The sequence below is a fragment of the Lemur catta genome, chromosome 22 (genome assembly GCF_020740605.2).
Source record: "Lemur catta isolate mLemCat1 chromosome 22, mLemCat1.pri, whole genome shotgun sequence".
NCBI lineage: Eukaryota > Metazoa > Chordata > Mammalia > Primates > Lemuridae > Lemur > Lemur catta.
The window spans coordinates 18906129-18920940 of record NC_059149.1 but is presented as its reverse complement, the minus strand read 5'-3'; the positions used below and the strand labels follow the sequence as shown (position 1 = coordinate 18920940).

The window sequence follows — 14812 nt, the reverse complement described above, 5'->3', positions numbered from 1 at the left end:
TTTCCAGTCTAGTAACATCCCTATTCCTTCTGACCTATAAGGAGGCTACATAGATTTAGCATTTATTAGCCCCTGGGCCTAATGAATTTCCATATGCTAATGTAGTGGCTTTGAGACCTCAGACCACTGCTTCAAAACTCGTCCTATGGCACTGGACCTCCTGGGTCATTTGCTGCCCCACTGCCCAGTCTGGAGGTTCCCTTTTGCCACACATGCAGCCGCTCATGACCTTCATTTCTGAGTTGTTTTTTTTTTTTTCAAGGGGGGAGTGTTGGTTTGGGATTTAGGTTGACAGTAGCTGCAGCAACCGTTAAAGTCCTGCTGTGTCAATGACAGCATCACCTACGTCTTCCCAGCACGTGGGAGAGACGCCCCCAGGCTGTCTCAGTCCCGCTCACAGGAGGTCTCCCACGTGCGGCCTCAGGGCTCACAGTGTCTCCACCACCTCCAGTGTCCAATGTCACGGTGGCCCACAGTCTCGGGCGCACCCTGCGCGCCTGTCACACGGGCCCTCCCCGGCGCAGGCGGGGCACCTGGCCGCCCACCCGGGGGCGTCACCCGCGGGCCGGCCCGGCGCGCGCACGCGCCCCCGCACTTACGGTCTCCTTGGCAGCCGCGACCGGGATGGGAAGCAGCGCCCGGCCGCGCGGGGGGTCCTCGGGCCCTGCGGCCGCGCTCTCCGAGGGACGTCCGGGCGCAGGCGCGCCGGTCCTGGGCTCCGCGTACAGCTGGTAGCACACGAGGCCGACGAGACCCCCGCCGGCCGCCGCCGCGACGCTCAGCTCCCCCCAGCGCCGCCGCCGCCTCCAAGCCGCCTCGGCCACGGCTCCCTCCTCATCCTCGCGGCAGGAGAAGGGCCGCCCAGGAAGGCCCGGGGCTGTCCCCGCAGGCCGCCCCCACGGCCCTAGGAAGGGCTGGTGAGCCGACAGCGGGGGCGGCAGCCGAGGCGGCGGCCGCAGGAGCCTCCGCAGCGCAGCCATGGCGGGAGCCGCCCGCGCCGCAGCCTGGAGGGGGCGGGAGGGGGGCGGAGGCGGGCGGCGAAACATCGCGAGAAGTCGGTGCCGAGCGGTTCTCGGCCGTCCGAGAGCGACCCCTGCAAGCGCGCGGCCTGGGGTCCCCCTCGGGAGCGGCCTTCAGCTGAGGGGACCGGGAGTGGCTTGGCCCGGGGGCAGCCAGGAGGACGCGGCGGATCCCGGCCGCTCTTCGCCCCCGCAACCACGGAGTCATAAATAACCCGCGCCGGCACCTGGCTGCGCGGGAACCCGACACCGCCGGTGCAGCGGGTCCGCGGAGCACGGCGGAGTCCCCGCGTGACGGGGCGTCCGGGCGCCCCTCGCCCCTGCTTTGTCGGGTGGGCCTCGGAGCCCCTCTAAGAAAGACACATCCCCTAACGGTACCCAGATCTTCTCACTCAGGGTCGTGCATCATTTTAATTATAATGGTTTGGAGGCCACAATGTCCTATAAATTAATGGAGTTGGATAGGTGATCATCTTCATGATTCTAATTAACCAAAATGCTCCAAGTATATCTGTAAACCCTATATAGAGGCTTCATAGCATTTTTCACGTGTCATTTCTCTTTTCAAAGTCTACGATTGGCCTATGATTGCTTTCTTCCTTCAACTTAAAAGTCCATCCCCTGACCTAATTATTTTAAACTTGTACCATTTTTTAAATTGCAACATATTAGTGAATTTTAAATTTTGGAAATGTACAATAGCCAGAAATGACTTGTTTAATGAAACTGCTGTTAAAATATGTCGCTCACCGTATTTTTCTCACCCTGAGCTCCAGATTCTGGATTAGTTGAAAGAGGAGCAGTTACATCTGAGATCGTACATCAGGGCACGTGAATCTCACCCTCACCCCCAGGTCCACTCAATTCTGACTGAGGGACTCTACCAGCCAAAGAGCAAGGCTGCAGCAATCTTTTTTCTCTTGGGGAAGTTGTCATCAACATTGTCCCCCACCTTTGGTGCTATCTTCCTTAGGGGACAATTGGCAAAATCAAAGGAGAAAATGCTTGGGAAATTGTGTTCTGTGGGGTTGCAGCCTTTCTTGTTCTTTTGTCTTTAGACTGCTAGCCACAACAGGAGTCTGGAACTCAATTCCCTAGAATCCAGGTCCAGGGCTTTGGAAACCAAGTTCCCCAAGGCATCGAGGGTCTGTTTTCTACTATGAGGAGCTCTCACTCCCAAAGACAGTGATTTACACACCACTGCTTTTCCTTTAGCCACAGCTAAGCTATGTCTAAGCAACATGAAGCCAGGACATGTATCTCCTGGCACATAGTAGAACATCAATAATATTTATTAAATGAAGGGAATTTACTGGTCTTTTGGAGGGGGTAGGGTGGAGGCCAAGATGGGAAAGCAAATCAGGAGACAAGGAAATACGGTGGCTCATTAAAGGAGCAGATGGGGTGGAGAACCTGTGGCCTTGGGGCCACATGTTGTGTTCTGGATTCTTGAGTGCAGCCTTTTGACGGAATCCAAATTTTACAGAAAAAATCCTTGTAATAAAGGGATTTGTTCTGTGAAGTTTGGATTTGGTCGAGGGGTCACACTTGGTCTTGAGGGCCACATGTGGCCTTGAGGCTGCAGGTTCCCTACCCCTCCAAAGCAATAGGTTTCCACCAGAGAGCTCTGTTGTTTTGGTCCTTGCAGGAAAATCCAGCATGATCCATGGGCAAAGGTCAGTGACTTGACTGGCCCCACCTCCCTTTTTGTTCTTACGTGTCTCACTTGTGATAATTACCAAGCTGTCACTTGTACACATTTAACTATCTAACTTCAAGACCAGTAACACTCTCACTTTGACCATTACATCTATCCAGTCTGTTTTATATAATTTCCAGGGTCTTTGCTGATAGTTTCTCACTGTCCAATTTCTGTTGTTTAGGTCCCCAAACTCCTCTGCCTTTGTCCTCCATTTGGTGGCAGGGACTTCTTATCTTATGCATTTGGGAAACAAGGAATAGCAGCTCAAAATTGCTACCAGCAAAGCCTCCCTCCCGAAAACAAGTAAGCTCTTACTCAATCATCATATCCTGTTTCGAGGTCTGATCGTGATTAAAGCTTCCACACTCATCAAAGGGTGTTTTCTGGTGAAGAATAGCCTCAGAGCAATGTAATGACCACCAATTACACAAGTATGACACCAGGGTAGCAAAATAAATAATATAATCCTTCCAACACTTTTGGCAGTATCTACTAGAGCTGAACACATGCAAAGCCTATGTCCCATCAATTTCACTTTCAGGTGAAATACTCAACAGAAATGAGTACTTACAACCACCAAAAGAGGATCTACAGAGGAATATTCATCATGCACCATTTTAATGCACCATTTGTAATTGGCAACAAATTAGAAACTATTCATATATTCATCAACCATCCATGGCCTGGACAAAAAAATTGAATTTTATAAAGCAATCAATGAAAATTACTGAACTGCCACTGCATGCAATCATGTGGATAAATTTCATAGCAAAAGTTGAGTCAAAGAAGGCAGACATAAAAGAACAAAATGTGCCATAATGTTAGACATCAGGACAGTGGTTTCCTTAAGAAAACAATAGTGAGTGGAATGGGGCAAAGGGGACTTCTGGGGTTCTGTGTCTTGATCTGAGTGTCAATGACACAAGTGTATTCACTCTAAAAATTCATAGAGCTGTCCACTTACAACTTGTATACCCTTTTTGTATGTGTTACACTTCAATTAAAAGTTTATATAAAATTAAAAAATAGATTTTCTTCCTAATGTTCTTATACTAATGTGTTGTTTACTAGGGGACTTTGCTCAGTGATGAACTATACAACTTAGAAGGAACGTATAGAGCTTGAAGAGTTCAGCTAAAAGCACTAAAATTAATTGAAGACTTGGAAACTAAAGGAAAAGTTATATAATCATGATGTAGCCTAAGCAAAGTTAACCAAGGAGTATCTTAAAAAATGTCTTTTAGTACCCAAAGACTCCTAAGAAGATACTCATTAGCGATTTTCCTTATTTATGGAGGAAAAACCAAAAGAAACTTGGTATTCGAAACAAATGACCTAGTGTTTTATCTTCTTTGACTTGTAGCATTTTCTCCTGTGAAATGTCCATATGGACAGACCCAGTAGGTATCTGGTTGAAAGGCCTAGTGCAACCCGTACATACCCTTGTCTCTGGCTCTAACCCCACACTGTCAGGTGTTGGATGGGGAAATTGCTTTAAGGGCAGATAACTAAACAGAAGGGCAGTCTTCAGAACAGATGGAAAGCTCAGCATAGAGAGGGAACCATTAGAGACTTCGAGAATAGCATAAGGTAAGTCAGTGCACATATATGCGGAAGCTTAGCAGGATAGCAAACCAGTTTCATCCCTTACCAATGCTGATTGATTGGTGTTAGTTACCCAGAACACAGTGCCAAGCACAATTTTCAGGCCAGGCCCAGAATTCCCAGGAAAAAATAGATGAATATCTCTGCTAAGAGAGGGCTGTGAGATTGGGGCTGAGTTGAGTTGTAGGACCACCCTGGTTTCTTTGAAAGTCTCCAGTAAGAGAAGATGGTGCACATAGCGGCAGGAAAAGAAAAACTGAAAAAAAAGTTTGAATATTTCTGTAATATGCATGCGAATATTTTGTATTTATCCTGTAAAGTTATAGAAGACTGGAAAAGAATTTAGAGATAGCTTAGTCTGGAAAATTTTTAACCTTTCTAAGTTTTTTGGGGGGAAATCAGAAGGGGCCTGCTTAGAGGATAATGTTTGTCAAAAGAAATCGTATATGAAGCCCAAAAATACAAATGAGATAAATGCAGACTGTCTGTAGTTGAAAAGGGGAGGGAATCTGGACCCTGTCTGTTTAAAGCCTCCTTTTCAACTCCCACGGTGGGGCCTGAAGTACCTCTGTAGAATCTTCGGGCTTAACAACCACTAAAATAAATATACACTCCTTTAATTTTTACTGATGAAGCTGAGAGGCTGCCAGTTTAAAGAATTTTTCTCTGAGTTACACAACCAGGACTTGAGCCTATATTCTGCCCTATGTTTAGATAGTTCCTATATTGGAATCATCAGAAACTGAGAGAATTTAAGACAGTTTTCTTTAAGGCACATTAGTTTGCAAGGAAGAGGAAAGTAATCGCATTAGCTCAAGTAAAAGACATATTTTAAAGATTAAATGGATAGAGTCAAGAGAAAAGTGGTACTATGACGTCTTAGGAAGTGCGGTAACCAAGTCATCTCTAGGGACCTGTGCAGTAAGAGCTCAAGAACATTTATTCTAACACACCGCTGCGAGCATGACTTGGCCACTGATTCTATCAGTCTCTGCAAATCTTAGTTCAGATTCTAAAGAGAAAGCATTAGCTTGGTTTCGCCTACAGATATTTTCTACCTTTGTTAGTTTTTCACTCTCAGGCCAATCAGCTGCGTCTGCGGGGAAAGGTGTAGAGTCACATGGAAGATGCAGTTTATGGAAAATACAGAGAACAGCTTCCCTTAGAAGCCCTCGTGGGCAGATACCAGGTGAGCTGGTAAAGGGTTAACAACTGGTTCTGGGGTAGAAGAGGTGGAGAGTCCTGATTTGTAGCATTTGCAGATTTCCATGGTGTAAATACTCCCACTGTGGTGATTTCAAGCTACCAATATGACTTCACTGATTACAAAGTTGGAAAGAGATGCATGGTAGCATATCATATAGAATTTCCGCTATCCATGTACAAAAGACATAATAGTAAAATAGTTGGGAAGTGATATAAGTTTTAGTACTCATTTCCTCTTATATTCATATTTACCTAAGAAATGTAAATTATATTAATTTTAATATAATTAATTGTAAGTTTTTATAATTATTTTTAATAATATCTCTATTTAATAACTGGATCAGAAATCCCTGAAAATTTAACAGCTCTAGTGAGTTAGTGCAAGCTGGTTCTAACCCACCACTAGAAAGCATTTAAAGACCACCATCTCCATTAGAAAGTTTGGGAGCTCTTGAAGACCAGTGTTTGGCATAAGAAGAGGACAGGATGGGTAGGACTTAAGACTGAGCCCAAAAAGATGAGGATTAAGAAGTTACCTTTAGCTATAAAGGACAAAATGAATTTACCCATATTGTAATTAAGAGGAGGGTAGCAACCCTTCTTACCTTTCCAAGGTTGTTAGTTGGTTTGAGTTCAACCTATATACAGATATTACTGTGGACTTATTTTTGCTCTTTCCAATTAATTATATTTGTCATTACAAAGACTTGAAATTACAGAATCATCTCAAGTGTGTAGATACTGAATGGGTACAACTGGATGACTACCTAGAACAGGTAGAGATTATTCTTGAGCTGAGTTTGCAGGGATCCAGTTAAAAAGCTGCACATTTAACAGCTGATAACTCAGTAAGGACCAGCTCTCATTTGATATTGCCAGATAATTAGGTCTGGCTTCATGCTAATGTTGATTTTTAGGTTTCATCAAAATATTTCAAATTTACATTATAGTTATGTAATATATTTAACCCATACTTAAATTTATTACACTTAAAATTTGTATTTTGTCTACAGGAAGGTATTCATTCTTAAGCCAAAGTAATAATTGAGTGTTTAGATCACTATGCAACATCATTTTCTGTTAAAATAAATTAGTTTGCCTCAAACACTAGAGTTTGATCTAAAAACAAAGTCTGAAAATATGGGTGTCCATAAATTCCTTGGCAGCTGAAGCATATCAAAACTCTTGCACTTCAAAAATGATTGCAGTTTTTTTTTCAGGGTAGTCTCAAATCTTATGTTCAGAAACCTGTAAACCTCAAACCACCACATCAAGGGAAATGAAGTGAACCTTTCACTTGATGATAAGACTTTATAGAAAACCACTAGATGAGCTACTCTAACATCATCGTGCAGGTGCATGGGTCTCCTTAAACAAATTATTCCAAAGTAAGGAAGCCTCTTCCTCCATCCTTCCAGTGTTATACAAAGAAACCATGTTTAATTAGGATTTTATTGTGTATAGAATTTATTTGAGGGCATATGCTTTGAGGAAACTCTATGCAATGGAGACTTATGCTCTATAATATCTAGAATTAATCATTGAACTCTTGGGATGGCAAAATATAAATATTGCACTGACTTATTAAATACCTATGTGCCTTGAAGGGTTTGTCCCTAATGTGAATTATAAATATAGAGAGGAACACCAAACAATAATGAAACCAATATTCAGAGCTTGAGGTTATTGTCCAAACCAGGTGCTTTCTCAAACTGAAAATGAACTAAATGAAGAAGAGCTGAAAGTTGTACTAATAGAACAATTCACCATGTTAAGTCATGAAAAGTAGACACATATGAGAGATGAATTTCAGAATATGGTATGAATGCTCCTTTGTTCTTATTTCCAGTCTGTATGTTAAAATTAAATTTTCTTCCAATCTTTCTTTGATAATTATGAAAGACTGACATGTCATCCAATCATCCAGTTAGAAGAGGTGACTAGACAGAGATATGAAACTAGGGCTTTGGAAGGGAGGTCTTAAAGGTGCTAACTAACCACTATGTGGATTTGTATTGACATTTAGCTGACTTTTAAATGTGATATTAGTAAAAAAATATTATACTTTAAAAGTTTACATATTCTATATGTGGATTATGTTAGAGTAAAAAATTATAAATTATATAACATTTATATAATAATGAGTGGGAACTTGCAGATGGATCTACAGAAATAAGTGCTTATGTTTAAGAGAACTTCAGAAGTTGGAAGTTCATGTATACATAAAGATATTTTATCTACATACTTGTTTTGTTCCATAATTAGAACCTTCCTGTCTTCTTCAAATCTCTGATTATAAGGGGAGGAGAATTTAAGTAATTTGAAGAGCCACGCTTGTGAAAATTAGTCTACAAAGCAAAGTGACTGAATTTTATTTCCCTATTAAATTTTCTCTTGAAATTTGTGTAGAGAATCACAAAATGTTAGCCAGAATGGAACCATAGAGATAATCTAGTCTAAGGCAATATAAGATTGCCCTAAAATAAATTTCTATTGTAATGGCTCATTAGAAATATTTATAATTTGTTATGTTGGTAAGTTTGAGGAAATAATAGTCGATCTGAGTTTACTCAAGTCAATCGTAAAAGGCTGCTATCTGAATCTTTCATCTCTTATTTTTAAAAATCCACATAAAGGTTTGTTTGCTGTTATGATTCTGCCTTTTTGTTGTAGTTTTTGGTAAATGCAGTTTTATGGGTCATTCCGTTCTCACTGAAGAGCTTCTCTTTTTATTTGCTTTGTATGACAGCAAACTACTCTGAGTCCAGCTCCTGGCCATTTCATTTACTTGACTCAGCTCTTCGTCCTTGAACTCATCTCACGATTTCATTGCCAGCCAGAAACTTATAGCCTTGTTCGCAGGAATAGCTTGAGTCCAAAATATTTCCAGCGTCAACACTTTCACGGTGTCCTGACAGCTGCACAGTATCTGCTGAGCTGCATTTTGTTCCTCATCAAGATTATTGACATTTTCACAATTTTTCCGTGATTTTTATCTTTGCCAATGACCTACTCATTATCATCATGCTGTTTTTTTTATTTTTTCATTTTTGGAAGTGAGGCTTGCATGAAGAATTTACCAACAGTGTGACTAGAAGCTGGAGAAGTGAAACTTGGCAGCATTTGTCCTATCAAGGTCCCTCTTGGCCTTATCAAGGTCTGGCAGCGTATGTGACCACATCGTCCTCTAGTGGCTGACCCCATAAGAGTCGGTGGCCATTCTCCCACTGCGGCAGACTGTCCTTTCTCTCAGTGCATGACTTCATGCCCAGGGTTATTATTTTTTAAGATAAAGGATATTTTTCTTAGTATACACTTGTTTTCTAATAGTCAAATTTTACATCTTTGAATATACATTCTGTGACTTAGAACCATCTTAGTTGAGGGAAATATAAAAATGAATTCAAGAAATCAAGGCAAATACTTCAGATTTCGGAAAAAGTCTTAAGGAGCATATGTAGCATTCAACAGATATTTAGCAGGTATGTAAAATACTCCAGGCACTGTTGTAGGTGCTTGATATATGTTATTGATCAAAGTAGACAAAGATCCCTGCCTGCATGGAGCTCACATTCTAGTATGAGGACTACCCTAATGAGTATATGTTTCTCCTTAGGATAGCATTCAAACCAGACTCCTTGTAAATGTGAAATATTTTAATAACCATGCTGTTATGAACTGTATTCTTAACATTCAGTAATGTAATTGGTTTTGTGTTGTCTTCTCTAACCTGCCTTCAGGAGGTGATTGGCAACATGTCACTTATTCAGCTGCTATTAGCTCCCATCATACCTCGCCATGCAGATGTATCACTGAGCCCATGTGCTAATGCTGCTTACTCCGGAGCGGCCATAATAGAAAGCTACTTACATCTTCCTAAATTGTGCACCAAAATTTAAGAAATGCCCTTTTAGTCCTCTCTCTAGTCTTCTTCTCCCAGCTCTCCTCCTTATAGGGATGAAGTCTTATTCTTACCCCTCCGTCTCTGATTTGGCTGAACTCCTACTGAGCAGTTTTTACCTGGGGCTAGACTCCAGTTCTCTATAAACAGGACTAGTTATCTCAGGCCTCTAATTAGGAGACAGAAATGGGTATATAAGGCTTTAGTTACTCTCATCACATTACTTTGCTTGAAAGATATGAAATGTCAAGGTAGTCTAATAATCACAATCTCATTTTTTGACTTTTAAAGGGAATGTAATTTATTTATATTTTGATATTGCCATAGACTAAACATTTGTATCTCCCTTCTGGAATAGTGTTTTTATTTCCAGCTAATTCTGAGAGAGACAATTAATAAATTCATTAATTGTTTTAAATCTACTGACTTCCTAAATTTTATGAATAGATTCATTTGGAAGAGTATCACTTAAAAAAATCTAAATTCTGATGACAATTCTATGCCCTTGGAAAATGCAGTTTATTTGAATAGTGATGATTTAATTTTGAAATTATTATAATAACAACACTCCCTTAATGTTTGTATGGCATTATCCTTCAGAATGATAAAGCAAATTTAATTTAAAATAGTTTCTTTATGTTGAAATTAGAAAAATTAAAAACAAAGAGGCTTAGTGGCATCTATGGATACATTCATAATAAGGAGGTAATAAAGGAATGAAACAAATGCCAGCTATAATTATTTTTCTTAATCCATTGTTCAATTGCTGATTCTGGGAGCAACCAGATAAACTAAAGTGTATGAGCAGTGATGTCAATTTGAACCATATATATTTTTTTAGGTATACTTTGGTTGCTATAGAGAATCAACTTTTATTACTATTTGGGTATTTGCAGCATGATTTGGTGAGAACAGCATTGGAACTGGATGTGAAATATGTTAATTTAAATTCTTGTTTTCCCATTAAGTAGGTGAGATTAATGTGAAAGCCATCTTCCTCATCTATAAAATAAAGGTGTTTGGTTAAGGTGATGTGGCAAGTTCCTCCCATGAAATGAAAAATATAAAATACTTACACAGTACAATTTTATGATATATTCAAATGATAATGACAGAAGATCGTATGAAACACTAATAAATGATGTGTATTTAGCCATGTACTATAAAATAGATTACTTCCAAAAGAACTTGTTTATTATAGAAGTATGTTTAATTCCTTCAGACCCATCTCGAAATACTATTAATAAAGCTTTTCCCGGCAGCAAGCATAAAAATTATTTCTCTGTGCTATAACTAAAGAGCATTGTTAATTTTTATGATGCTATAAATCGCACAAACCATCTTTAGCTTTTTGCTTCCATGGAGCAGAACATGGGGTTTTAAGTGCCCTAAAAGCCATGGAAAATTGATAATGATATCATCATTAAAATCATCATTTAGATGTTGTAGCACTAATGGATTTTCATACACATTTATTCATGTAATTACTATAACACTTCTGCAAGTTGGATAGAGTACACTTTATTATTTGAATTTTATAGAGGAAAAAACTGAGCTCCAAGGAAGCAGGGTAACTTTCCTAAAGTCTCATAACTATTGAGGGTCAACCTCCTGCTTATATCTAACAAGGTAAGGAAAGAAAAAAAAATACAAGGTAAAAATCAAATTTACTTTATTACTTTTGTTGCTGTTTGTGGTGAATAACGTATGGATAATGTATGGAGTGGGGCTGGATTATAGAAATTTCCATTCCTGAAATAAGCAAGTAACAACCAAGATGTTTTTGCCAAATTTTCAATCTGCCTGAATGTGATTCCCCAAATTATATGACTTCATGGTCAATTAATATTCCTTTTTTTTTTTTTCACATGCACTCAATGCTGTCCACAAAAAATACCCAACCTGTCTGGTAGAGGTGGGGGATTTTGTGAAGACTGGGACTATTCTATGCAAGTAGTTCAAATTCAGAAACCCTGATTTATCTCAATTACCTTACATAATGGCTATTGAATTTAGATTTTCTCTCCTATATTAACGTGCATCTAATATCTAAGGTGTGACTTGACATAAAAATTTACATAAAACTCTTATTTTGATATACTTTCATACTTACAAGAATAGTACAAAAGAACTCCACATACCCTTTACATTCAATTGTTAACATTTCACCCCATCAGCTCAGTCATCTGTTCTATTTCTCTCTCTCTCTCTCTTTCTGTGTGTAGGTGTATGTATATTTTCTTTGAACCATTTAAGAATGATTTTGCAGACATCATGTCTCTTTATCCATGAAGTCTTATTTTGTATTTCCTAAGACTTTTCCTTATATAATCAAAGTTCAATTGTCAAAATTAGGAAATTTAACAAAGATATAATGCTATTATCTAATTCACAGTCCATAGTCACATTTTGCTGGTTGGTTCACTAATGTCCCTATGGTTTTATTTTTCATGGATTCAGGCTCCATACCAAGGTCATACATCACATCTAGTTTTCATGTCTCTTTAGTTGCCTTTAATCTGGAACAGTTGCTCGACCTTTCTTTTTCTTTCTTGATTTTGATGTTTTGGAAGAGCACAGGCCTGTTGCAGAATGTCCCTCAATTGGGATTTATCTGATGTTTCTTCATGATTACATTCAGGTTTTGCATTTTGTTTGTTTGTTTGTTTATTTATTTTAGAGATAGGGTCTTGCTCTGTCATCCAGTCTAGAATGCCACGGGCTGATCATAGCTCATTGGAACCTTGAACTTCTGGGCTCAATCAATACTCCTGCCTTAGCCTTCCAAGTAGCTAGGGCTACAGGTGTGCACCACTACATCCAGCTAATTTTTAAATTTTTTGTAGAGCTGGGTCTCACTATGTCACCCAGGCTGGCCTTGAACTCCTAGTCTCAAGCTATCTTCCCGCCTTGGCCTCCCGAAGGGCTAGGATTACAGACATGAGCCACTGTGGCCCAGGTTATGCATTTTTAATAGGACGAACACATAAGTGACACTGTGTCCTTCCTAGAGTTTCAAGTGGCACAAGGTGTTGATTTGTCGCATTATTGTTGTTTACTCCTATTTTGTGGTTAAGATAGTACTGTATTCACCAGATTAATCCACTACAAAATTATCATTTTCTCTTTGTAATCAAGACTCTTCTTTTCCAAACTGTTACCGGCTAGTTTTAGCATGCCTTGCTGATTTTCTCTAAATCAACAACAATCCTATGATGGATGCAAAATGGCCACTTTCTAATTCCATCATTATTTTGATATTTAGTAGTTAGTATTCTACCATACGGAAAAGTTTTCCCTTCTCCCTTATTTATTTGTTTGTTTGTCTATTTAAACAGTTGCACTCAAAGTTTGTTATTTTACTTCATAAGTATCTTGTTCCTATCATTATTTATTTTGATGCTCAAATTGTCCCAGATTTGGCTTATGTCCCTTGAACATATCCTCATCATTTTTTGAATATTTCCTTCTGGCACACAAAAAAATGCCCTACTCCTAGAACCAGCCATTTTTACAAGTTTCCCTGAGTTTTATTTTGGTAGGAGATTGAATGGAGAAGCCAACATCTAGACACTAGGTATAATCATTGCCCTGGGGTGGGTTTGCTTCTAGGCCCTTTTAGTGGACAGACTCTCACCCCAACACACACACGGGCACCATGTGTTAATGCTGATAACTGCAATTCCAATTCAACACTACAGGGTTCATTCTAGTCTTCCCTTTTGTCATATTTGAACTCTATTCTTTAACAATAAAATCCTTGTCATTATCCTCACCATATTTACTTATGTGTTCAATCCTACATCGCACTATTCTAGCCCCTATCACTGAGGAAAACAATCTTTCTCACTGAAGTTCAATATTTATGGTTTTTTTTTTTTTGGTCTTTGGACCTATATTATATCACCAAAGAACTATATTTGAGAGTTACTTGGGTTTCTTTTTAAAACATACTATTCTTGTACCTTCTGTATGGTTATGCTATTCACTTGAAGAGAGTTAGTTAGGTTCATTTGTTCCATTTAGTCTATTTCCCCAATCCTATTTTATTTTATTTTATTTTTATTTTTTAAATATAAAACATTAACATTTCTCCAAAAGTCAAAACTCTATAAAAAGTTCTCTAAGAAGTGTCACTGCTCCCTCCCTTCCACTCCATTCACCTCCATTCCCTGGCAACCAACTCACCAGGTCACCAAGTTCATTGGTTTTTGGTTTGTCAAATCCTGTGTTTATATTTTTGAAAAAATAATTATATGCCTTTAGGTGTTTCTCATTTTCCCTCTTTTATACAGCAAAGGTAGCATATCATATATACTCTTTTATACTTATTTATTTTCACTTAACAATATATCCTGGAAATACTCCATATCAGTTTGTAGAGATCCTTCTCAGTCTTCTTTTCCAGCCATATAATGCTCCATTATGTGAATGTACCATAATTTATTCAAATGGTTTTCTGCATATGGAGATTTATGTTGTTGCCAATATTTTATAATTATACATAATGAATAATCTTGTGCAAATATACTTTTATTTTATTGGGGGTCTAAATCATGACTTTTAAATCAGCTCTATTTCTTTTTCTCTAATTAAACACATGTAGAGGCAGCATCAAAAGGTATTAACTCCTTTCTCATGTGTAAAAACAGAGATTCATGACAATATGCTGACTTAAAAAACTATACAGGGACTATGTGGTCTGGAAAACTGTAACTACATTTTGTGGAAGTAGAAGTTGTACCACGTATTTGTATAACAGCAAGGCAAGTGTGGTCTCTAGGAAGTATAGGTGAAGTTGATTAGATTGCAATGTATACTTAAAAGTTGAATAATGCACTCTTGTAAAACACTCTTCAAAATTATTTAACTTCCCATGATATCATCACAGCATGTGCAAAAAAAAAAATCTTTAGTGTTATCTTTTCCTGTCACATGACTAGTGCAAACAAAAGAAATCCTTATCTTTTTGTTGCTATTCTGGTCCTTTATAAAATGGCATTAAGCACCATTCAAAACTTACACATTAAAGGTTTGGTTTGGGGGGAAAAAAGATTTTTTTTTTGGAATTCAAATAAATTATATCTGCTAAATTATAAAGCAAAATTTTTCACAACTGAAGTTGTCTAGCATGTTATAAAACTTAATAGCTTTAAAACCATTTTCCTATACATTTTCACATATAAGTCTCATAGCAACCCTAGGCATAGTGAAGTAAGCAGGAGTTACATTGTCCTTATTTTGCAAAAGAAGAAATAGAGGCATTTAGAGAGTTTAAGAAAATTGCCCTGGGATGTTGGACTCTGGGCTAAATCCTAAACTAGAATCCAGGACTGATTTTTTTTCTCTGTAAAGCAGATGTAAGTGTCTCATAGGGTT

The 14812-nt window shown here is 38.9% G+C and overlaps 1 protein-coding gene across 4 annotated transcripts in view; it reads right to left on the bottom strand.

Moving 5' to 3' along the window:
• MICU3 (mitochondrial calcium uptake family member 3) overlaps positions 1–1009 on the bottom strand; it is a 79777-nt gene extending 78768 nt beyond the window's left edge. For 3 of the 4 annotated variants that reach the window (XM_045535332.1, XM_045535331.1, XM_045535330.1), the window contains exon 1: positions 600–998. In XM_045535332.1, coding sequence (XP_045391288.1) covers positions 600–980 — 381 coding nt within the window. In that variant the 5' untranslated portion in view covers positions 981–998. Of the gene's footprint in view, positions 1–599 lie in introns of all 4 variants that reach the window. The other variant, XM_045535329.1, reaches the window with a different exon arrangement.
• Positions 1010–14812: the final 13803 nt, after the last annotated feature.